The following is a 20,210-nucleotide window of genomic DNA, read 5'->3' on the forward strand; positions in this document are numbered from 1 at the left end:
AACCTGAACCAGCTTCAACAAACCCTGAATAACCATGATCTAAAACCTGCAGTAGCAATACCCAATCCCTCAGTGTGACTGAAAACAATAATCTCATACAGTATATAAAAAGTAAAAAAACTAATTTACATAAAACTCAAAAAAAGCTAAAAAAAAATAAGCACAGAAAAATGAAATGAAAACCAAAAAACAGAAGCCCTAATTAAATATTATTGTGTGGGTTTCTGGGTTGGCAGGGGTCATCGTTTGCTTTGAGGGATGTGGAACCCAGTCTCACAGATGGAGGGTCACTGTCATCTCTCCTCTCACTGAACTCAAGAGCCTCAGAGAGCTGTTGTTTTTGACAGTTATTTTTCTCATGTTGCTCAAAATCAACCAGACCAAAGAAGAGACAGCATTTCCTCCATCACCAGGAAAGTCTGTCTGACTATGATGCAATGAGGGCAGCCAGTCACCATGGAGATCTTGTTTGGTCCTCATTTACTGACACAGTTGGCAGAGGGATTTATATTTATTAAGATGTCACTCAGTTTCCTCCCCATTGAGTTGTCTTAATTTTCCAAGCAACCCAGATAGCTTCAATTGAAGCCATCATAATTCAAGTAGATTCCGGAGCACAGTGTGGTTAAAGGTTCTGGACGGAATTCACAGGTTCTCATTTGAAGGTTCTGGATGGAGTTCACAGGTTCTCACTCTGACTGGGGAATACAGACTCCACACCAAGGAGGTTGGATTTACAATGTCACTCTCTGCCCGCCATTTAAGCCGCTTACTTCCAAGACAGCATAACTCAAGAAGCTGTACTTGCAATGCTTTGATGTGTGGTGAGACTTCCTCCATGTTCAACAAGTGGTATCATCACACCCCCACCCTCAAGCTCAGCGGCATACTGCCCTATTCATGAACAACACTGGAGTGGCAGAGCTCAATATGAACAGCCACTAACCTGGCGCTAACCTGGCACACTGAAGACAGCACCAGCACTCTCAATATGGTCCTTAGTGCATGGCTTCACTCTGAAGCAGTAGGGAAGCCTTAACTCCACTAACGCACTCTGCTGTTGATGCTGCCCTTGAAACCCTGAAGGAAAGCTGAAACTGGTATCTGTGTACTTGGCACTTGTTCTGGTAAATGTAGTGCAATGTTATGTAATGGCATGGCATGCACACCCATGATGCACTGGGCACTGACTTTGACATTTTTGACTGACAGAGTGATGGCTCCAGTTACCATTTATTAATTCTTGGATATTTTAATTGAAACACAATTCAAATAAATAAATAAAACATTAATATCTGACCTATCTGGTTGCTGCTGTTTGTTTTTCAGGGTTTAAGTGAATACAAGAAGAACTACAAATGGAAGGGTTGGAGAAGCCCCTCCCCAGAGCACAGAGCACCCTGGGCAGGACTGTGCTCTGACCAGCTGGGTAAGCAGCGATCAGAAGGGCCACATGTGACCACAGCTAATCATACCAAGAGCCACACAGCCCTCTCTAGACTAGCCATTTATATAAGCAATAGAACCCTCTTAAGAGGGCTTTCCCATCTGTTCTGTTAAATGCCCTTGTGAGTGTATTAACATAATGAGAGAGGCATTGCCAGATGGTAACCCTCTCTTCAGGGGTTCTAGTGCTATTTGAAAATGGATATGTTAAAAACATTTAATGTTTTTTGTGATTTTTCTGCAGCGCTAGTTTTTGTTCCTAATGAATACAAATGGTTTCCTCAATATTCTATGATAAGTCAGGGGTTTGCTTTAATTCCATTCCATTCCTTCAGTACCTCATTGGTGGACAATGTTGCGTCGTGGGTGTTTCCAGTCACTTAAATAACATCTCAATACTAAACCAAGTCTTCTCCTTACACTGACCTGTTCTTCAGTTCTGGTACCTTATGCACAAAAGCAAACAATGTTGTAAAACAAGTGAATGAATGAATGAAATCCCAGAAACGACATCGCTGCAGTGCGGCAGAGTTCAGGGAGAAGGGGCGGAGCAATCAGAATGTCCACGTTTGAATTGATTCCATCAGAATCGTCAGTTATGAAAGGGCCCCTCATCCCCATCTACAGAATGGCGGTAACTGTTTATTTTTTAATTGGGATTTGAGAGGAGGTTAATGTATTTGTGTACATTTCAGTGTTTAGATAGACAGATAGGACGTCTACATTGACAGACAAGCTGAAAAAGGTAAAGTACACAAATGAATATTTGAAACCGTGATTTAAACATAGTTTCAGAGATAACATCCGAGGTCCTTTATCAGAGATTGGGGACATCCTCTGAGATTGGGGACAGCTCCAATCTCTGTGGTCTAATTATTTGTTTACCTGTCAGTGGCCACGCAGTGATTTCTACTTCTTCTCCTCGTTGACCAGTGACAGTAACATGCTTTGACCCAGAACACACAGGTGTGGTGAAATGACCTAGGAAGTGAAGCTGCACCAAACTCCCTGAGAGGAATGCATGGAAACGGAGAGCATTCTTTAAGCTGGCGAGGTACCAGGTATCATGATTTCAAATGAAGATCCCAGCTTGCTCTACAACATGGATTTATTTATAAACTGCACATCTGAGACTTGTGTAGTAATGGAATGGAAGGTTAATTTATTTATTATGTTAAGCCCCTTTCTCACTCGCATGAGCCCTGTGACCCAATGTGAAACCACGTACCCGGATTGTACACGGGTTAACCTGGATCCCAGTGGCCCACCTCAGGATGTGGGTCGACAGCCATTCGTGAGCTGACTGCGTGAAGGTTTCACCTCCGCAAGGAACATTTCTGTTTAGATATGTTTTTGTTGGTTGAGACACAGCATGAGTCAGATTGCAGCAGGGATGTAGAAACATTTGCTGTAATAAAAGATGTGGCTTCGATGGAAGCTTCTGTACAAGCTGCTTCCGCGGCATTGATACGCGCATTCTGAACTTGCATCTGTCACCCAGGTCAACCCTGCTTTATCAAAAGCAGTGTGAAATCACATAGCTGACCTGCATGACACCGGGTCCTGACCCAGGTAGAGCATGCCAGTGTGAAAGGAGCTTCGGATTCAACAACTTTAACGTCACTGACAAAACAGAAATCCACTGTGACAGAAACAGTGACTTAAACACGCTCCTCTGTGCATCACAGGAATAACCAAAGAGCCCAGCTTTATTTCCAAGAAGAGAGTGCCTCACGATCGGCCACAGATCTCCAGGTCCTTTCAGTGGGTACATGGAGGTGAGACGCCACGGCACTCTGCTCCACGGAGAGAAGAAGCGTGCCGTCCTATGAAAACACACACCCCCGTTACTGAGGACCAGGCAGCCCCTGAGAGAGTCCAGACTCCCCTGGGCCCCCGGGTCCCCAGACTATTCTGATCTCAATCCGTGGAACCGAGACCAGACAGAGCTCCGTACTCGCCCTTAGCAAACGGCAAGAGCATGCCTTCCCTTACAGCAGAGAAGGGTGGGCCAGCTGCCCAGGGTAATGGAGTAAGTACAGTATAGTCAGTCTTTTGATGTCCAGAGCTGCAGTTAAGCTTCTTTAATGCTGTGCATTCAATAATACCTGTCAGAGCAGCAGTGGCACTCGCGAGACCTCAACACCCAGATACAGAGAGTTCAGTACAACCCAGACACTCGTTCATTAATGGCGTATTGTTGAATGTTCATGCTGATTTGTTTATATTTGAAGATCAGAGATCAGTGTTTCTTCTGACAGTGGGCTCTTCCATAGATTAATATTGCAGAAATGGTTATTAGGGTACTTCTTGAAGTTACGGTTTAAACTTCCTAATGTCAGAGAAATGAAGTACCAGTTAAAGACTACACACAACGTAGTTGAGCATTTACCTACCGGAGACACTTTGCTTAAAGGTTCTCTATCAGTTGTTGTGTAGCTGAAGTTATCGTGTGTGTGTATGTATACCCACATTCTAACAAATGTATTGTTAGGTTCACTTTCTATCATTTTTCTGTTTGTCACACCTCTGGTGACATTTTAAAACACTGAATTGTAAAGATCCCATATGACCACAATACAGATCTCACAATCATGTCTAATCTACAAGTACATTTCATACTTGTAGATGTACTTGGAAATTAGATGTGCTTCTTGTGCAATGAACCAGTATAATAAATGACTGTAATTTAGGGCCCATTAAGCCCTTTTGCTGTTGAGTTTGTTTTTCCTTTCAAACATGCTATCCTAGTGTCCACTAAAGAAATCTCCAGTTTGCCAGCCTTGCTTGCACTTCAGTGGTAACTTCACCTGAGCAGTGAAACTGCCCCCCCCCCCCTCTCTATGCTGTCTGGCATGTTATTACATTACTGCTGTCTTGCAGGTTAACAGGGTCCTGCAGAAGAAGGCTGGGCTGAAGACAGACATGCGCAGGAGCGTAGCCTGAAGCTTGGAGTACCAGAGACAGTTCATGTGGAAGACTCCATTGGAAAACTCTCCTAAACTCTCGTCTCTTAATATATCATGTCTCCTGATGCTAAACAAGATAATGTAAGACTAAAGTTGTGCAAAGTAGGACCAGTCTTCAACATACAGTATCTTCATAACTCATTTTGCTTTTGTCCACCATTAAACGACAGAATTCTTCCAGTAAACTTCAATTAATAACGCAGTGCAATCTGTTAAGTATTATATAAGGTGAGCTTCCGTCATCTGACCAGAAGATGGCGCCAAAGAGTTATGTAAATTCCATGTGTTTGCGAGTTCCCTATTTGAAAACTATATAAAGTAAATATCTTTGTTTACTCCGATCATTTTTAAATCGAAGGTTGTCATCAAGCAAGACTATTGAAAAGTTAACTAACATAGAATTCTTTATTCATGGAAACATCCTGATGCCTGGATGGCTGCTGAATTACAGAAGCAAAAAAGCAGCACAACTGTATAACCAAAACTTACTTTATAGATTAGGTAAAGTCAAGACCAGGTAATTCATAGTATAACAAGTATGCACATGTTTTTTTTAAAATGAAATTTGTGGTTACTTGATTTGCCCCTGCATCATTTGTTGAGTCATCTTTAAATATGAGTCTGAGTAACAGGATATGAGAGGTGTAAGATAATATCTTAACTTTTGTGTTCACCATCATCAAAAAATGCTTTTTAAACGTTCTTCACATTGCTTCCATTTTCATATCAGTTGGTTTACAACAGAAATAAGGAGGTTCCTCCGTTCAAGTCGGGCAGCTTTGTGCGTGAGAGCAAGTACCAGAGGAACTTCAAGAGCTCCCCTCCCCCCAAAGAGCTGAGCCTGCGCACGGACCTGGAGGAGCGAGAGGCAGAAAACATCTCGCCGACCAGCAACTCAAAGGTGTCCTTCAAGATACTCACACGTGGCTCCAAGCTGGTGATGCTCCCCCCACACCTCTGCTTCACTTACTCTGTCAGCTTTGAGAAAGCACCACACCTACCTAGCTATTATACTTTTAATGATAAATCATTTTATTAAAAGGCAATAATTAAATGAGATAGGGAGAGTATGTATCCATAACACTATAAAACACATTTATTCTTCATTCAAGAACCGACAGCGAGCTGTGATTCATCGATGCATGAGGACTTAGGAGCTACAGGGTTATGTAAACAATGCAGACTAAATTAGATGGAGCTCTGATCCAGTATGGCTGACATCATGTGGATGTTGTTCTGATACACATTTACTTGTGGCTGTATTTCACAAACAGTTTTATAGAAGTATAAATATACCCCGGTACTGATTCACTGTATGATCAATGATCGTTACTCATTTCTCTACTTTGTTTGAATCTAGTTTCAGCTACAGGGCCTCCATAGTGGCAATGAGCCAATCTGTGTAGCACTACTGGGGGGTTATAACTATGAAATACTAAAGAAACTAACATTTGAAAACATTGCAAAAGACTGCTAGTCTAAATGTTTGTCACTGAATTTGAGTTTTATTATTTCTAAATGTAGCTCTGTTTATTGAACACACACACACATATATAAAATGTAATTTGTATTGTTATTTATTTCCTTTTTATTCAGAGTAAAAACAATAAAAAGTACAGTTCACTCCAGAATTGGCACCTAGGTAAGGACCCACAGCTGGCTGCAGAGAAGCCGGTTCTGAAACAGCAGAATCCACAAAGGCTATTTTTCCCTCACATAGGCTATGGGTGAGCAGTACCTTTTATATATTCCTGAGGTCTGACTGCAGATTTGTCAATGGAAATGTGTGTGGAATAAAGAACCTAATTAGTGTATGTAACCTTAAAGAAAAATGAAGTCGGAATACAACTTCCGGTCTCCTGTGAAGTACAGCTATAAAGATGGAGCCTGGATACAAGGGCGTGTGTCCTCAGATGAGATGTGTTCATCTATCTCATTTAGTGCAGGTTTGTGCCCCGTCCAGTTCCCCCCCACCACAAAAAAACAGAATGCACCCGCAACCTGCTTTTAAATGCAATGAGCTTGTTTTAAAGCAGATGCAAAAGCATCGGTACATTTTGCCAAAGGAATTCATTCATTTCAAACAGCGAGTTGTTGCTTCATGTCATTGTTGTGTTTTTATTTATTTGTTCGTTTCTCTTCTTGTTTTGTGGTGTATACACACATTCTGAGCAGCTCTGGGTTCTGTTGCACCCCCATTGACTTACAGTGTTTTCTCTGCCTTTACCTGACTTTGAACTTTAACAGTACAAACCTAGCCGGAAACTACTCAGAGCAAGCATTGAACTGCTCCTTCCTGCAGCTCTGTGCTTGCAAGTTTTATACTGTTCATATTTGACATCCCTCAGAACAGACGCGAAGGGCCCATAGGGTTAACTAGTGGCTGGATTGAATTAATTTGCAATGTACAGAAGAGCGCTGCTCTCCTTTTCTAATGCTGGCGATATACTGTCTAGGGCTCAACTTCACCCCTCCTGCACTCAAGTACCTCCTGTAGACTGGAAAATCAAGGCAGTTATCCAGCAGGGTTCAGCCTTTTTGTCTTGCAGTGCAGTGCTTAGGTGTCTATATGATCAAAATACAGGAATAATCGAAGCAGTGAAAATGCTGTTGAAGTCATGTGTGCTGTACCCTTCCTCTTTGCAGGATTCACAAAGCCACCTCGCTTACATGTGGTACAATGAGGTAATCAGCTGTCTGATGTTATCTGCCTGTGCTTTGTGTCTTTGTGCTTTTTGGTGAAATAAAAAAAAAACCTCCCACTAGTGCATACTGTGTTTGCAGCAACCAGCATGTTCCAATGTCTTGAAATGTCAGGCACTGAAAGACTTAACGCTGCTGTTCTATGCTCTTTGCACTGCATTTTGTATGGTTAAGGTAGAGTGAAAATGCTTTTGATTGCATACTTGCTTCACTTTTTGGTTGGGAGAATGAGAAATGCATGTCAGTAAACTGCATGAAGAGGAGAACTGCAAATATGAAACTGCAAACCTGTCAGCATTGCTTGCTTTTAAATATGTAAATACATTCTGTGTATACAGTGTATGTGTGTACAAGTGTAATTGCAGTGTATTTGTTTTTTAATCGTGCTTTTGTGTTCTATTTCAAAACCCTTGAATTTATTTTTGTATGAATCAGGGTGTATTGGCCCTGTTGATCCCATGCCTGTTTTGACAGGTGAAGGAGCTGAGGGAGACGGCAGAGGCTTATAGGAAGAGAGCCCAGGGAACCCACTTCTCCCGAGAGCACCTGAACCAGATTCTCTCAGAGAAGAACCAATTCTGGGAGGTGTCTTCCTCCTTGACCCTGGAGGAGTCTGCCAGTGAGGACATCAGAGCCCTGGACCTGGCCAGGTATGGGCATCTCCATCACTGCAAACGCTGAGGTTAACAGTGCACAGGATGCATGGTCCTCACCTGATTCAGAGTGCAAGTCAAGTCTGTAAAACTGAAAGTTCTCCAGAAAGATGTATAAAAGTCGTAAAGCCAATGAGAGGTAAAATGTTTGTTTAAAGCCCTGGTTGTTGACGTTTTAAAAAGTTCTGAGTATTCATTTTTCTTTTTTTTTTTTTTTTTTCCTTTTTTTTTTGCAAACTTAGAAAAGTTTATGCTCATGCATTTTGAATTCAGCAGTGTTTTGGGTTTTCGTTTAGAACAATGGTTTTGAAGAGAAGCCCCAGCCCAGCGAGGTCTGGTTCTTGTTCTCCTGTGCAGAGTGACACTTCTGCCAGGAAGTCTCCAAGCGACGACACAGAGAAAGCCAGCCTGCACAGTGGAGCCACCCTCCCGGTGAGGAGACTGGCCTGGGGAGAGGAGGAGAACGAACACGAGGAGCAGGAAACCCTGCGGAGAAGAGAGGGAGAGCAGGCCCAGGAAGAAAAGCAAGACGAGCAGGAGAAAGAATAAGCACTGACTTGCTGGATCAATTATATAGTAAAATTAACCCAGTTGTTTAGTTCAATATATGGTAGCAAAACTTTAGTATAATGAACTGACTATATATAGGTAGGTTAGGAATTGAATTTGCTATATGTATGGTTAGGGTATGCAGTGCATTGCCTTTCTTCTAAGTATTGATCAGTGTTTTTTTGGTTTTTTAAGGCAACACCAACAATTTAGTTGGAGTTTAATTCTGTGGGTCTCCTAATCACATTGTAACCCTATATAAAGCAGATGGTTTAAGTGTGAACTTCAGGTTCTCTTTTGTTTTTTCAGAGGCAAACTTGCAGGACAAAAGTCATCTGCTAGGTCTGGCTCCAACATCACCCCTGTGTCCTCAGACCTCAGCAATAAAGATGAAGGGAGACTCCCCACCCCCGAGATGAAGAATCAGGGAGGGGCCCCGAGAACTCACCATGATCTCACCACGCCAACAGTTGGTAACGAGTCGCTTCATTCTGATGAGCCATGAAATGAGCGAGTCTCTGCTACAATGGTTTGTCTTGCAGAACTGGAGAGATCTATGCTACCAGTAACCCACAGAAACATCCTTTAGTTTAAACATTTAATTATGAGGTACATGGCAACAGTAAAAACAATCTTTACATAAAACAATCTAAGTAGAATAGTAAGTAGTGCTTTACATGTTATCTATGTCCTGGGTTGCTTTGCAATGGTCCTGCTCATTGTCGTACACTTGCATATGTTAATGTCTGTTCATTTAGGAAAAGCCATGGAAGAAATGTGTTTATTATTGTGTACAATGTGGTTGTGACAGAGAATTGCAGTCGGCTCTCCCTGTTCCAGAGCCCTATCTGATGTCTCCAACACAGACCCCCTCCTGTATGTTAATAGTTAGTTAATTGCGATACCACTGATTCTTCTTCTGCTTTCCACAAGGTGGTGCTCTTTTAGTTTCACCACCAAAACTGAAGCCTTCACCTAAACAGGACCTACAGACAGAACCCCTTCTTGGAAAACCTTATTCCCCCCACCAGTACCTTTGCAGAGAGTCTGCAGAGAGGACATCGGACAAGATGAGGGAATGAGCGTTCATTAAAACCTTATACCCCCCGAACAGCACCTTCGCAGAGAGGACGTCAGCCAAGGTGAGGGAATGAGCGTTCATTAAAACCTTATACCCCCCACAAGCACCTTCACAGAGAGGACGTCAGCCAAGGTGAGGGAATGAGCGTTCATTAAAACTTTATCCCCCCCCCACAAGCACCTTCGCAGAGAGGACGTCGGACAAGGTGAGGGAATGAGCATTCATTAAAGCTGTAGGAAAAAAAGGAGTTTCAATTAAGCCAAAAGGTGTTTTTCTGTGATGCTCTACAAGTTTTGTATCTGTGTCTTGAAATGCTTTTGATTTCTATTTTTAAGGAAGGCCTTTGGAACTGACTGCCAAAATTTGATGAAAAATCAAATGGAACATACTATAGTGATTGGCATTGAAGCTTATCCCAGGAACCCATTTGTGAATATGACAAAAAACGATACCCGGGTGTTTAGTGTAATGTAGTCAACCTGCTGTGGGTGCAGCTGGAACTTTAGAGCAAACAACAAAAAAATGTTGAAGGTCTTTTCTGAAGTGATTTTGAATGTGTGCTTTCCAGGTTGATGTAGCTGGCCCGTCACGGTCGTCCATTGCGGCAGGGTTGAAAACCAGCGACCCTCTTCCCCTGAGAGAGGACCCAAGAGAGGACAGCAGGCTGGCCGACTCCCCTCCGGCAGCTTTGAGAACTCCTTCCAAGTCTTCAAACAGCACTGCCCCCAAAAACACAGCCCCTGCCTCCCTCTCCCCTCACAGGGAGGCTGTGAGCCGAATCCAAGGGTCTTTGAGGGACCCAGAGTTCCAGCACAATGGTAGGTCAAACAATAGAGCATAATGCAATGCAATACAATACAATACAATAGCAACTTTGAAAGCACTGAACAGGAGATAAAACTGAGAATTAAAAGTGCAATATACATGGATACTTTCCAGTAAACAGCAGCTCAATACAGAGCCCACTGTGATGATCGCCAGCATCTCACTGCAGCTAAGCTAACTGAGTGGTAAGAAATAAAAAGGCTAGGAAAAAAGTTTAGATATTGCAAATTAGCTGTAGTTAAGTATTAATTAAACGACTTGTAATTTAATTTTACCTCAGTAATGGGGGTGTTAACGTGATCCCGATAGGCTCTGTTCAGAATTCCTGCTGTAATAAAACAGTATTGTTATCATGTTTGTACCACCGCTTTGGTGCTGCTGTTCTGACTACAGGACACACCCCATGCGACTGGCAGCTACCACTGTCACCATCTCACACTCATTACCCTGCCTTCACATAGTCGGCCAACTACAAACCAGGAAACACAAAACAAACCCCGCAGCACAATGTACAAATAGGGTATTTCATGGGCTCTTTGAACAGTGCAACTTGTACCACAAGTGACTGAAGACAGGATTATTGCAAGGGCTGTGATAATAGGGCAGAGTGGTTACAGCATGTAGGTCAGGCTGGCTCGTGGCTGTGCTGGTATTTCAAGAATTCTGTTTTATACCACATCTGTGTGTTTTTTTTTTTCTCATTTAACTTTGCATTTTACCTTGTGGCAGCGGAAATATTTACCTGGCAGTGGAAATATTTGGTGATGTAAGTCATTCCCCCAACTGCGGATGCTGCTGCCTGCCAGTGCAATCTGTTCTTGTACAGGGACTCTGTCTGTATAGCTGATCAGACACCTCAGCTGTAATCTCAGGGGATATCGAAGGCATTGCCTTCAGGAGAGCTGCTTTAGAGGGTGTTACTGTTTCTATTAAAAACTATATATGAAAATGTGTTATACTAATACAGACCTCTCCAATTATTAAGTTGGAAAAGGCTTGATTTCTGTGAAATGTAAAAGCAATTTATAATATAGTAAACCTGGTCTAATCCAGCCCCTCTGCATACCGGCATTCTGTATAATTTAGAATACAATGAACCCGGTCTAATCCAGCCCCTCTGCATACCGGCATTCTGTATAATTTAGAATACAATGAACCCGGTCTAATCCAGCCCCTCTGCATGCCGGCATTCTGTATAATTTAGAATACAATGAACCCGGTCTAATCCGGCCCCTCTGCATACTGGCATTCTGTATAATTTAGAATACAATGAACCCGGTCTAATCCAGCCCCTCTGCATACTGGCATTCTATATAATATATATAATGCAGTGAACCTGGTCTAATCCAGCCCCTCTGCATACCGGCATTCTGTATAATTTAGAATACAATGAACCCGGTCTAATCCAGCCCCTCTGCATACCGGCATTCTGTATAATATATATAATGCAGTGAACCCGGTCTAATCCAGCCCCTCTGCATACCGGCATTCTGTATAATATATATAATGCAGTGAACCCGGTCTAATCCAGCCCCTCTGCATACCGGCATTCTATATAATTCTGCATCATTTGTGGGTCTCAACCAAATCCTAATACAAATAACTGGTGGGATACACTCCACAATTCGGAGCCTGTCTATTCTGGAATCGGCATGCCCAGAAGGTCTTCTCTGCCTGAAATCAGTGATAATTTATCTGTGGAGCACAGCACCAAGTTATGTGCTCTTTCTTTTCCAATCAACTATGTTTTGTAAATACGCAAGGTACAGTAGACTCAAATCTTTGTTTACTTAAAAAATGAATGCAATCCTTGAATTGCAGGCTTTACCTGGACTGTACTTCCACTGTAATCTAGTTTTTTAAAGTGTTTTATATATGTCCTTTATACCTTAGATTTTACAGTACCTCTGTACACCAGCATTTGACAGGTTTATTAAATAATTATTGAAATGAAGCATAGTGTGTGTGTGATCCACATTGTTTTAATGTACACATTGCCAGCTGTTTTTATACAAGCTGTGCTGGATAATGACCTCTCCTAAGTCAATCACAGACCAGTGTTTTTGTTATATTAACACTTCAATGCCCTCCAAGCCCGTGTCTGAGTTGTGGAAATGGTTTGCCAAGGTGGCCAGTTTGAGTGGATCATGGTATCTAGGATAAGGGGGATTGCTTTGCTTTTAAATGGCATGCCTTCATCTGGGATCCATGGTGTAGCGCACTTTAAAGAGATCCAGAGAAGGCAGCAGCTGACACTAGAGTGGGGATAACGTGTGCAATAACAGTGAGTCAAAATCTTTTTCATTTTCTTTCTACCAAGGTAACATTGGAGGCCCAAGACCAGGCCTGTTTAGATTCTCTTCCAATGACTCTGAAATCTCTGATAATGGTATTTTATTTATTTATTTATCCCTGATTGGTATTTCTGTCGACTTGTTCTGGCAGTTTAATTCTTCCACAGTAAAGACTACTCACACTGTACAGAAAAGATAACTGCAGACCAATAAACTAATGAAATGTAATAATTCTGTATGTATGTCTATGCCCTGTTTTAGTTATTTTACAGTTGAACACACAAACTAGTTGTCCTATGGCAGTGTGTTAGTTACTTGGAGCCGAAAGAGTTAAGCTGGTACAGTGCAGTATGTCGTGTCTGTTGCTGCAGTACTTTCTGGGAAGGCTGCAGATCAGAAACTCCCAGTCAGAACGAGGAGCAGAAGCTCCAGTTCTGCTTCCCTGTTATAAAGTCATACAGCCACCTTGCACTGCTCCATGGGAAAAAACAACTTTTACCACAGGGTGATTGAGCTACAGAACTGCTTGACCCTTCATCTTAAATACATAGCCCTTCGTTGAGATGACATTAAAGACAGCAGCTTTTTCACAGGAACACATTATGACAGATCCCCCTCCCCCACTGCAGCATACATGATAAATGTACTTTTACACTCTGGGCATGTGTGTTAAAGATCAGACTCTTCTTTTTGTAATTACTGGAGCAGGTTAAAGTCACACTCTTCTTTCTCTTCCTCTGCTAGATGACGGAATGTCTCAGATATCTGCGAGATCAGCAGCTTCAAGCTCTCTTGCCTCTCTGATCCTTGAACGCACTCAGAAGAGGAAACACAACTTTTGGGGCAAGAGTTGATGTGCACTCACATATTGTTGATCAAATGTTTTAAATTGTTTATCTGATTTATTAAATGTTTCTTCTTGTTGTTGACTGAAAGCTTTTGAACTTGGATGCAGATTTAAACCATTTCATATCCTGAATATATTTTTAAAGCATTGGTACTGTCTTAACAACATGACATTTTATCAAACCAGAAAATATGCACGTTTTTAAATCTTAGAAGAAATATAACCCTTCAAGCATAATGCTATCATGACAGTGTTTTTTATCTTGTAATGTCAGAAATACTCAAATAAATGAGTAAACGTTTTCACCTTTTATAAAATTGTTTGCTATTGAGCATTTTTTTTTGTTTTACTCTATACTGTCGTTTAAAATGTCCACTGAGATATGTCCAATGATTTCCAGTTTCTCAGAATTTCAAATCATCATCTTGTAATATTATTTTTAAGGTTCAGTCAATTCAATTTTATTTTTATATAGCACCTTTTGCAAGAGGTCGCCACAAAGCGCTTTACAAAGGCAAAAACAATACATTATTGCTGAATAACAGTAAGCATTTAAAAAAAAAAGAACAGAATACAAACAAAACAGAATATAAAAGCTGTATTATAAAACAACATTTGATTTTAATCTATATTAAAAAAAACAAAAACAAAAACCAGTAATAATAAAATAAATAAAAAACAGTGGGAACAATATGGGGGCAAGAGGATATTGGCTCATCAGGATGAAAATGAGCCAAAGACATTGAGTGAAGGGGCTTGTCTAATTGAGATGGGCAAGTTGTGCCATAATTTAGGTGCCATATAATGTTGTGGTTAGTCCCAATGAAAAGACCATTACAACAGTCAATCAAGAGGATATAAAATAATGCATTAATCTCTCTGCATCCTGCCTGGAAACAATACCTCTCAGTCTTGCAATATTTCTTAAATGAAAAAAGGACATTTTTGTGACATTTTTAATGTGTGCTTCGAAAGAAAGTTCTGTATCAAATATAACGCCTAGGTTGATAAAACATCAATCAAATGTGTATCTTCATGTTTTCTCTGAGGCCCCAGTATCATCACTTCTCTTTTGTCTGAATTTAACATTAAGAACTGGATGTTTAATAACTTTTTAATGTCAGCAAGACAGGTATTCAAAAGGTTGTGATGTTGAGAATAGTCAATAGCTGTGGCCACAGTGTAATGGACCCTAGTGGTGTGGCGCTCAGGGTACTGGATGGGTTGGGTGAAAAACAACTTGCTTCTGATCCCCATTTAAAATAGCTGCTGCTTTTCCTGCCCAATCTTCTCCACCTTTCTTTAGTATTTGTGCCTCACTCGTGGTTATTCTACCTTGTCCAGGTAACGGACGCTACAGCCTTGATCCCAGAGGTTTCGGGAGGTTGTTTTTCACTCTCTGCTCTGTGCTGTTGGGTCAGGCTGGTAACATTTGTATTTTTCTTCTGGAGGAGGAGTCTTATTGAAGTTGGCAGCAGCAGGCTTGGCCTCTCTTTCTCTTTCCGGGTGTTTGGCTCACTAGCCTCAACTGAGGGTGAGCAGTGTTCGGGCATGAAGAGGCCAAAGCATTTTCACTCAGTTACCAAAGGGTATCTACACAATTGCTTTATTGGCTACAAATATAATCTCCTAATTTCAAACTTACACAATTATTCCTGTTACTATACTGAAAGGGATTTTTTAAATGTCTGTATTCTTTTTTTTAAAGAAATAAGAACATTAAATGATATAGGATACATATAAGAGTAAAAAGTATAATTATAGTGGGTGGCAGGTAAATACCTCCACAAATTATCAGCAGATTTTTGTTAATTCCAAGTGATGAAGCAGTCTTGCAAGTCAGTGATGAAGTGGTTAATTCTTGAACTGTTTCATAGTGTCCTTTAACAGAATATATGAAAGGTGTGCAGAATTACAGTACTGGCCTGCCAATCAAATTGATAACTTGTAATTAAGTTAGTCAGTCTATTAGTGTGAGGAGTCTTTCGATTGAAACCTCTCCAATGTGGGTCTGTATTAGTCATGTCTAAAAAGAACCTAACCAGGTTCTTTGAGAAGGCTGTGGTTTGGGTATCTGTGTTTGCTGACACTCACAAAACAAGAGTCATATCTTTACAGAAAACCAACAGTGGTTTAAGAAAAGTTTGTCATGCAACAACCCCGGTTTCCTTTGGGGAACCGTAGTCATGCTGTCAATACGATCCGTGATGCAAACGCTGCACAAGCTCAATGGTGGTTTCAGTGATGCTTTAGAATTTCACGGATTTCCACGATTCAGTAGGGATTTCCACGATTCAGTAGGGATTTCCACGAATATCTTGTATACTGTAATCGACAGAAACTAAATTCAGAGAATATCACTAACTCCTAATGCAATAATGTATTCATATATAGTTTTTTTTTTTTTTTTTTAAGAAATTAAACTAAACATTAAAACTTTTTTGACTGTAAAAACTGGAAAGTGTCATTGTGCATGATCACTGATGTTCTTATCAAATCATTAATTATTCAGGGCGATATTAAACTATTGGTTCTCTTGCTTGCTATGGCGTAATTTAGCAGTATTATACAACAGTGGAATTGACTGCCCCATTTACTTAGGGGTTAAGGATAAGGATTCCACATAGTTAGATCCTATGATACACTGTCTCAATGCAGAATAAAGCCAAAATCATGAAGGTTTAGACTTTTTAAACCTGCTCATTAGGGGTGCTGATAGTCACATGTTTCTTGTCAGCTGGTTCTAAATGAATCCTGTTCAAAGTGTGTTCATTTCTCAAAAAGAAAAGCTGCCTTTCCCTCACCTGTACAACTGAGTACTAAGCAATGACAATGCACTTCTACACAGAGTGGTTTAAAGGGTTAAACATTAAAGGAAATTATTCTGAAAACACTGTGTAACAATTATTTATTTATTTATTTTTTGTTCCTGGGTAGTAAGTGTTATTTCCTAATTGCTTATGCCTCAAAAGTATAGAAAATGGCTATTATTCCCCACAAACTTTGCTTTTGTGACCAGGACAGTGATATTTTGAAATTTACCTATTTTCCAGAACATTCCAGATAGATTCAGTGCTGAGTAAACTTGGAGTAACTTCTAGAATGTTCTAGAACTTTCCAGTAATATAAATTCAGGGGCCGTAAGCCCACCAGTTCAGTTTAGTTCCAGCTGCCTAAGTGGATACATATCTGCATTTTTCTGAGATGGCATCAAGAGGCTGCAAGCATCTGGCAGATGCATTTTGCTATGTCTGTGGCCAATTTATCAAGACAAGAGCGAAAAAGTACTCAGTGGAAGCATCTGGTAAGATGTGTGAGGCCTACAAGGCATTTTTCGGCATGCCTGTCAGGGATCAAAACAAACCCTGGGCACCTCATTTCACCTGCGAGCACTGCAAAAAAACTCTGGAAGGTAAGATGGACAATTGTTGCTCGGAATTTTATGTAATAAAATTTGTTAAAATTTTTAAAATTGTAAAAGTTTTTAATTTTAAAATGTTTTACAATTTTCAATGTTATTGAAAAAATATATATGAAAAATGTTGCGAGAATCTCTTACACATTAGTCATGGGTGAAATAAATGTATTTTTGTAGGATGGTACAGAGGGGAAAAGAGCCATGAAGTTCGCTATCCCAAGAATTTGGCGGGAACCCACTGGCCACTCAAGCAACTGCTACTTCTGCATGGTGGACCCTTCCAAACGTCGGACTGGCAAGAATGCACCTGCTATCACGTATCCGGACCTTCCTTCATCCATCGCCCCGGTGCCACACTGCCATGAGCCCCCCGTAGCAGCCGTCTTTAGAAGAGAGCAGCAAGTCAGAGAGCGAGGAAGACATTGTAGATCCAGATGACAATTTCAGAGGTGGAGCTGAGGAGAGAAACCCATACTACCCCAACCAAAAAGACCTCAACGACGAAATGTTGTTGAAGCTGACACCCTGGGATCCTTCAAGAAGCTGCTTGATGAGATTCTGGGATCAATAAGCTACTAACAACCAAACGAGCAAGATGGGCCGAATGGCCGCCTCTCGTTTGTAAACTTTCTTATGTTCTTATGTTCTTATGATTAGAGATCTTGGTCTCGCCAAGTCCAATGCCGAGCTTTTAACGTCTAGGCTCAAGCAATGGAACTTGTTGGATGAAAGTGTGCAAGTCGCAGATCAGAGGAAGCGTCACCAACCTTTTTCCAGCTTCTTCACCCGTCAAGATGGGTTCTGCTTCTGCCACAATGTGACCAGTCTGTTTGAGGCAATCGGAATCGCCCTTAACCAGAATGAGTGGCGCCTCTTCACTGACAGCTCATCCAAGATCCTCAAAGCCGTGCTGCTCCATAATGGTAACAAGTACCCATCTCTTTCCCTGGCTCACTCGGTACACCTCAAAGAGGATTACAACAGCATCAAGACCTTGCTGGACACCTTGAAGAATGATGAGTACAGCTGGGAGGTCATAGGAGACTTCAAAATGGTGGCATTCCTGATGGGTCTCCAAGGCGGTTTTACCAAGTGTCCCTGCTATCTTTGCCTTTGGGACAGCAGGGACACCAAGGCGCACTACCACAGGCGGGACTGGCCACAGCGGACCGAGTTCTCTGTGGGGAGGAACAATGTCAAGTGGGAGCCACTGGTGGACCCCCGGAAGGTGCTGATGCCACCACTGCACATCAAATTGGGCCTTATGAAACAATTTGTCAGAGCTCTAGATAAGGAGTCGGCAGCCTTCAAGTACCTTCAAGACTTCTTCCCTAAGCTGTCTGAGGCAAAGGTCAAAGCCGGTGTCTTCGTCGGACCACAGATAAAGAAGATCCTGGAGTGCAATGAATTCCCCAAGAAGCTCACTAGTAAGGAGAAAGCGGCTTGGAACAGCTTTGTCGCAGTGGTTCGGGGCTTCCTGGGCAATCACAAGGCCGAAAACTATGTGGAGCTGGTTGAGACTCTGGTGAAGAACAACGGCACAATGGGCTGTAGGATGTCCCTCAAAGTCCATATTCTTGATGCTCATCTTGATAAATTCAAGGAGAACATAGGAGCGTACTCGGAGGAGCAAGGCGAACGCTTCCACCAGGATATACTGGACTTTGAACACCGCTACCAAGGACAGTATAACGAGAACATGATGGGAGACTACATTTGGGGGCTGATTCGTGAAAGTGATTTACAGTATAATCGTAAATCTCGAAAAACTACTCACTTCTAAATCTTTTGTAGTCATTTTTGTATTACTTTAGTATAAATACATGTTAATTTGGATTCATATGTTGTTTTTTTCTGACTTTATGTGAACGAAAAGACACAAATTCGCCCGTTTTCTCATTGGAAATAGGTACATTTCAAAATATCACTGTCCTGGTCACAAAAGCAAAGTTTGTGGGGAATAATAGCCATTTTCTATACTTTTGAGGCATAAGCAATTAGGAAATAACACTTACTACCCAGGAACAAAAATTGTGTTATATTGTGAAATCTGAGAATCTGCATAGCCCTAATGCTCAGCACATGCAAGTCTATTTTACTATATAATATAATATATAATAATAGATCGGTATAAAAAAAATCTTTGGGTGTGTGTAACTCTGAAAACTCCTTTGCCGGTATAAAAAACAGGACCAAGCTGTTTATTCACTTGGCCCTTGATTCACTATACTCAGCCAGTCTTAAAGTTAGCACAGCAATTCCAGTTGTGGAGTACTGTTGCCATTGCATTTCAATGACGACACTGAATGTACATAGTTTTTTCATGCATTTACATTTTTGGTTTTGTATTATTTCTCTGTAAGAAAGTACAGTAGTCTCTGCTTATAGGAACACTGAGAGAACACTTCCCCTAAGAGAACATCGTTGTGGTGAAACTGATTTTTCCCATTGTAAGTGCTCCGGCTAAAGGAATAGGAACTTCGCTTAACAGAACACCCTCTTTGCACTGATAGCTATTTGTTCACAACTGATACAGTACTGTTTCGTAACTTGATAACTTATCTTTATGTCTTAAATCAAAAGGTTTTTTTCAAAAGTGATTTGTCATTGCGAGAGTGTCTTGAGGGACATGGATTGGTTTATTCAATCTTTCAAGAACCGCCAAGTCATATCATTCTCTTGTTTTGTATTCTGATTTACTCTGAGTGCACCTTGTTGCTACAAAATGGCTTGTAAACAAATGGCAAAACGGGCCGCTGTTTCTCTTGCTACAAAAAGTTGGAAATTATACAAGCTCTTGAAAAAACCTGAAACGGACACGAGTTGCCAAGCAATACAGCTGCATTTTTTAACGCGCTGTGTTAATTAATTTTGACAGTTTATTAGCATTAGTTTGCCTGTTACTTTATTATTACAGTTTATTAACACACACTTGCCTATTGCTTTTCTCTTATTCAATTAATTTCATATGTTGATGCACATGCACCATGACAAGTAATACATATTTATGTATTTATTTGTTTATTAATTTATTCATATTGTGTCTGGTGGTCAACTCCGTGTTAGAGAACACTTCGCCGTGTTAGTGTTCTCTTAGCCCTACACCACCGTAGTTCTGTAAGGGTGTTCTTTTGTTCCATTCATTCTCCTTGTGGTGTGTCACATACAGTAGATGCCCCATGTCAGAATCGAACAGTGGAACTGTTCCACTCCAAATCATCATTAGCACATTTTGGGCTGGATTCTTAAAGCTATTTACCCATCAGCGAACGTAAAACAACACCAATTACAACTCTAAAATCAATAAGAAACAAATCAGAGACCCTCAACAGCCTCTAAATGATATGTTTGGGTCTGTTTTTCTATTTTATAAAAAAAATGCACAAATGACCATATGGAGCGAAGAGCTTTGAGAATCTAGTTTC

At 41.0% G+C, this 20,210-nt stretch overlaps 1 protein-coding gene across 1 annotated transcript; it reads left to right on the plus strand.

Annotated features, from left to right (window-relative positions):
* The first annotated feature begins 991 nt into the window (after positions 1-991).
* On the plus strand, positions 992-13,552 carry LOC121318983 (nuclear protein MDM1-like). Its single transcript, XM_041256221.1, has 13 exons — positions 992-1,024; positions 1,330-1,429; positions 3,135-3,214; positions 4,330-4,383; positions 5,146-5,388; positions 7,593-7,768; positions 8,068-8,316; positions 8,588-8,793; positions 9,254-9,401; positions 9,579-9,606; positions 9,970-10,219; positions 12,547-12,615; positions 13,265-13,552. Exons 1-13 carry the CDS (start codon positions 992-994, stop codon positions 13,372-13,374), a joined length of 1,746 nt encoding a protein of 581 aa, XP_041112155.1. The 3' UTR covers positions 13,375-13,552.
* The last annotated feature ends 6,658 nt before the right edge of the window (positions 13,553-20,210 follow it).

Source organism: Polyodon spathula, chromosome 7 (genome assembly GCF_017654505.1).
Source record: "Polyodon spathula isolate WHYD16114869_AA chromosome 7, ASM1765450v1, whole genome shotgun sequence".
Taxonomy (NCBI): domain Eukaryota; kingdom Metazoa; phylum Chordata; class Actinopteri; order Acipenseriformes; family Polyodontidae; genus Polyodon; species Polyodon spathula.

Coding starts and splice junctions, on each gene's coding strand:
- LOC121318983 (XM_041256221.1), top strand. CDS start 992: ATGGTCCTTAGTGCATGGCTTCACTCTGAAGCA. Junction 4,384..5,145: donor AGACAGACATGCGCAGGAGC/GTAGCCTGAAGC, acceptor TTTTCATATCAG/TTGGTTTACAACAGAAATAA. Junction 10,220..12,546: donor CCCAGAGTTCCAGCACAATG/GTAGGTCAAACA, acceptor CTTTCTACCAAG/GTAACATTGGAGGCCCAAGA.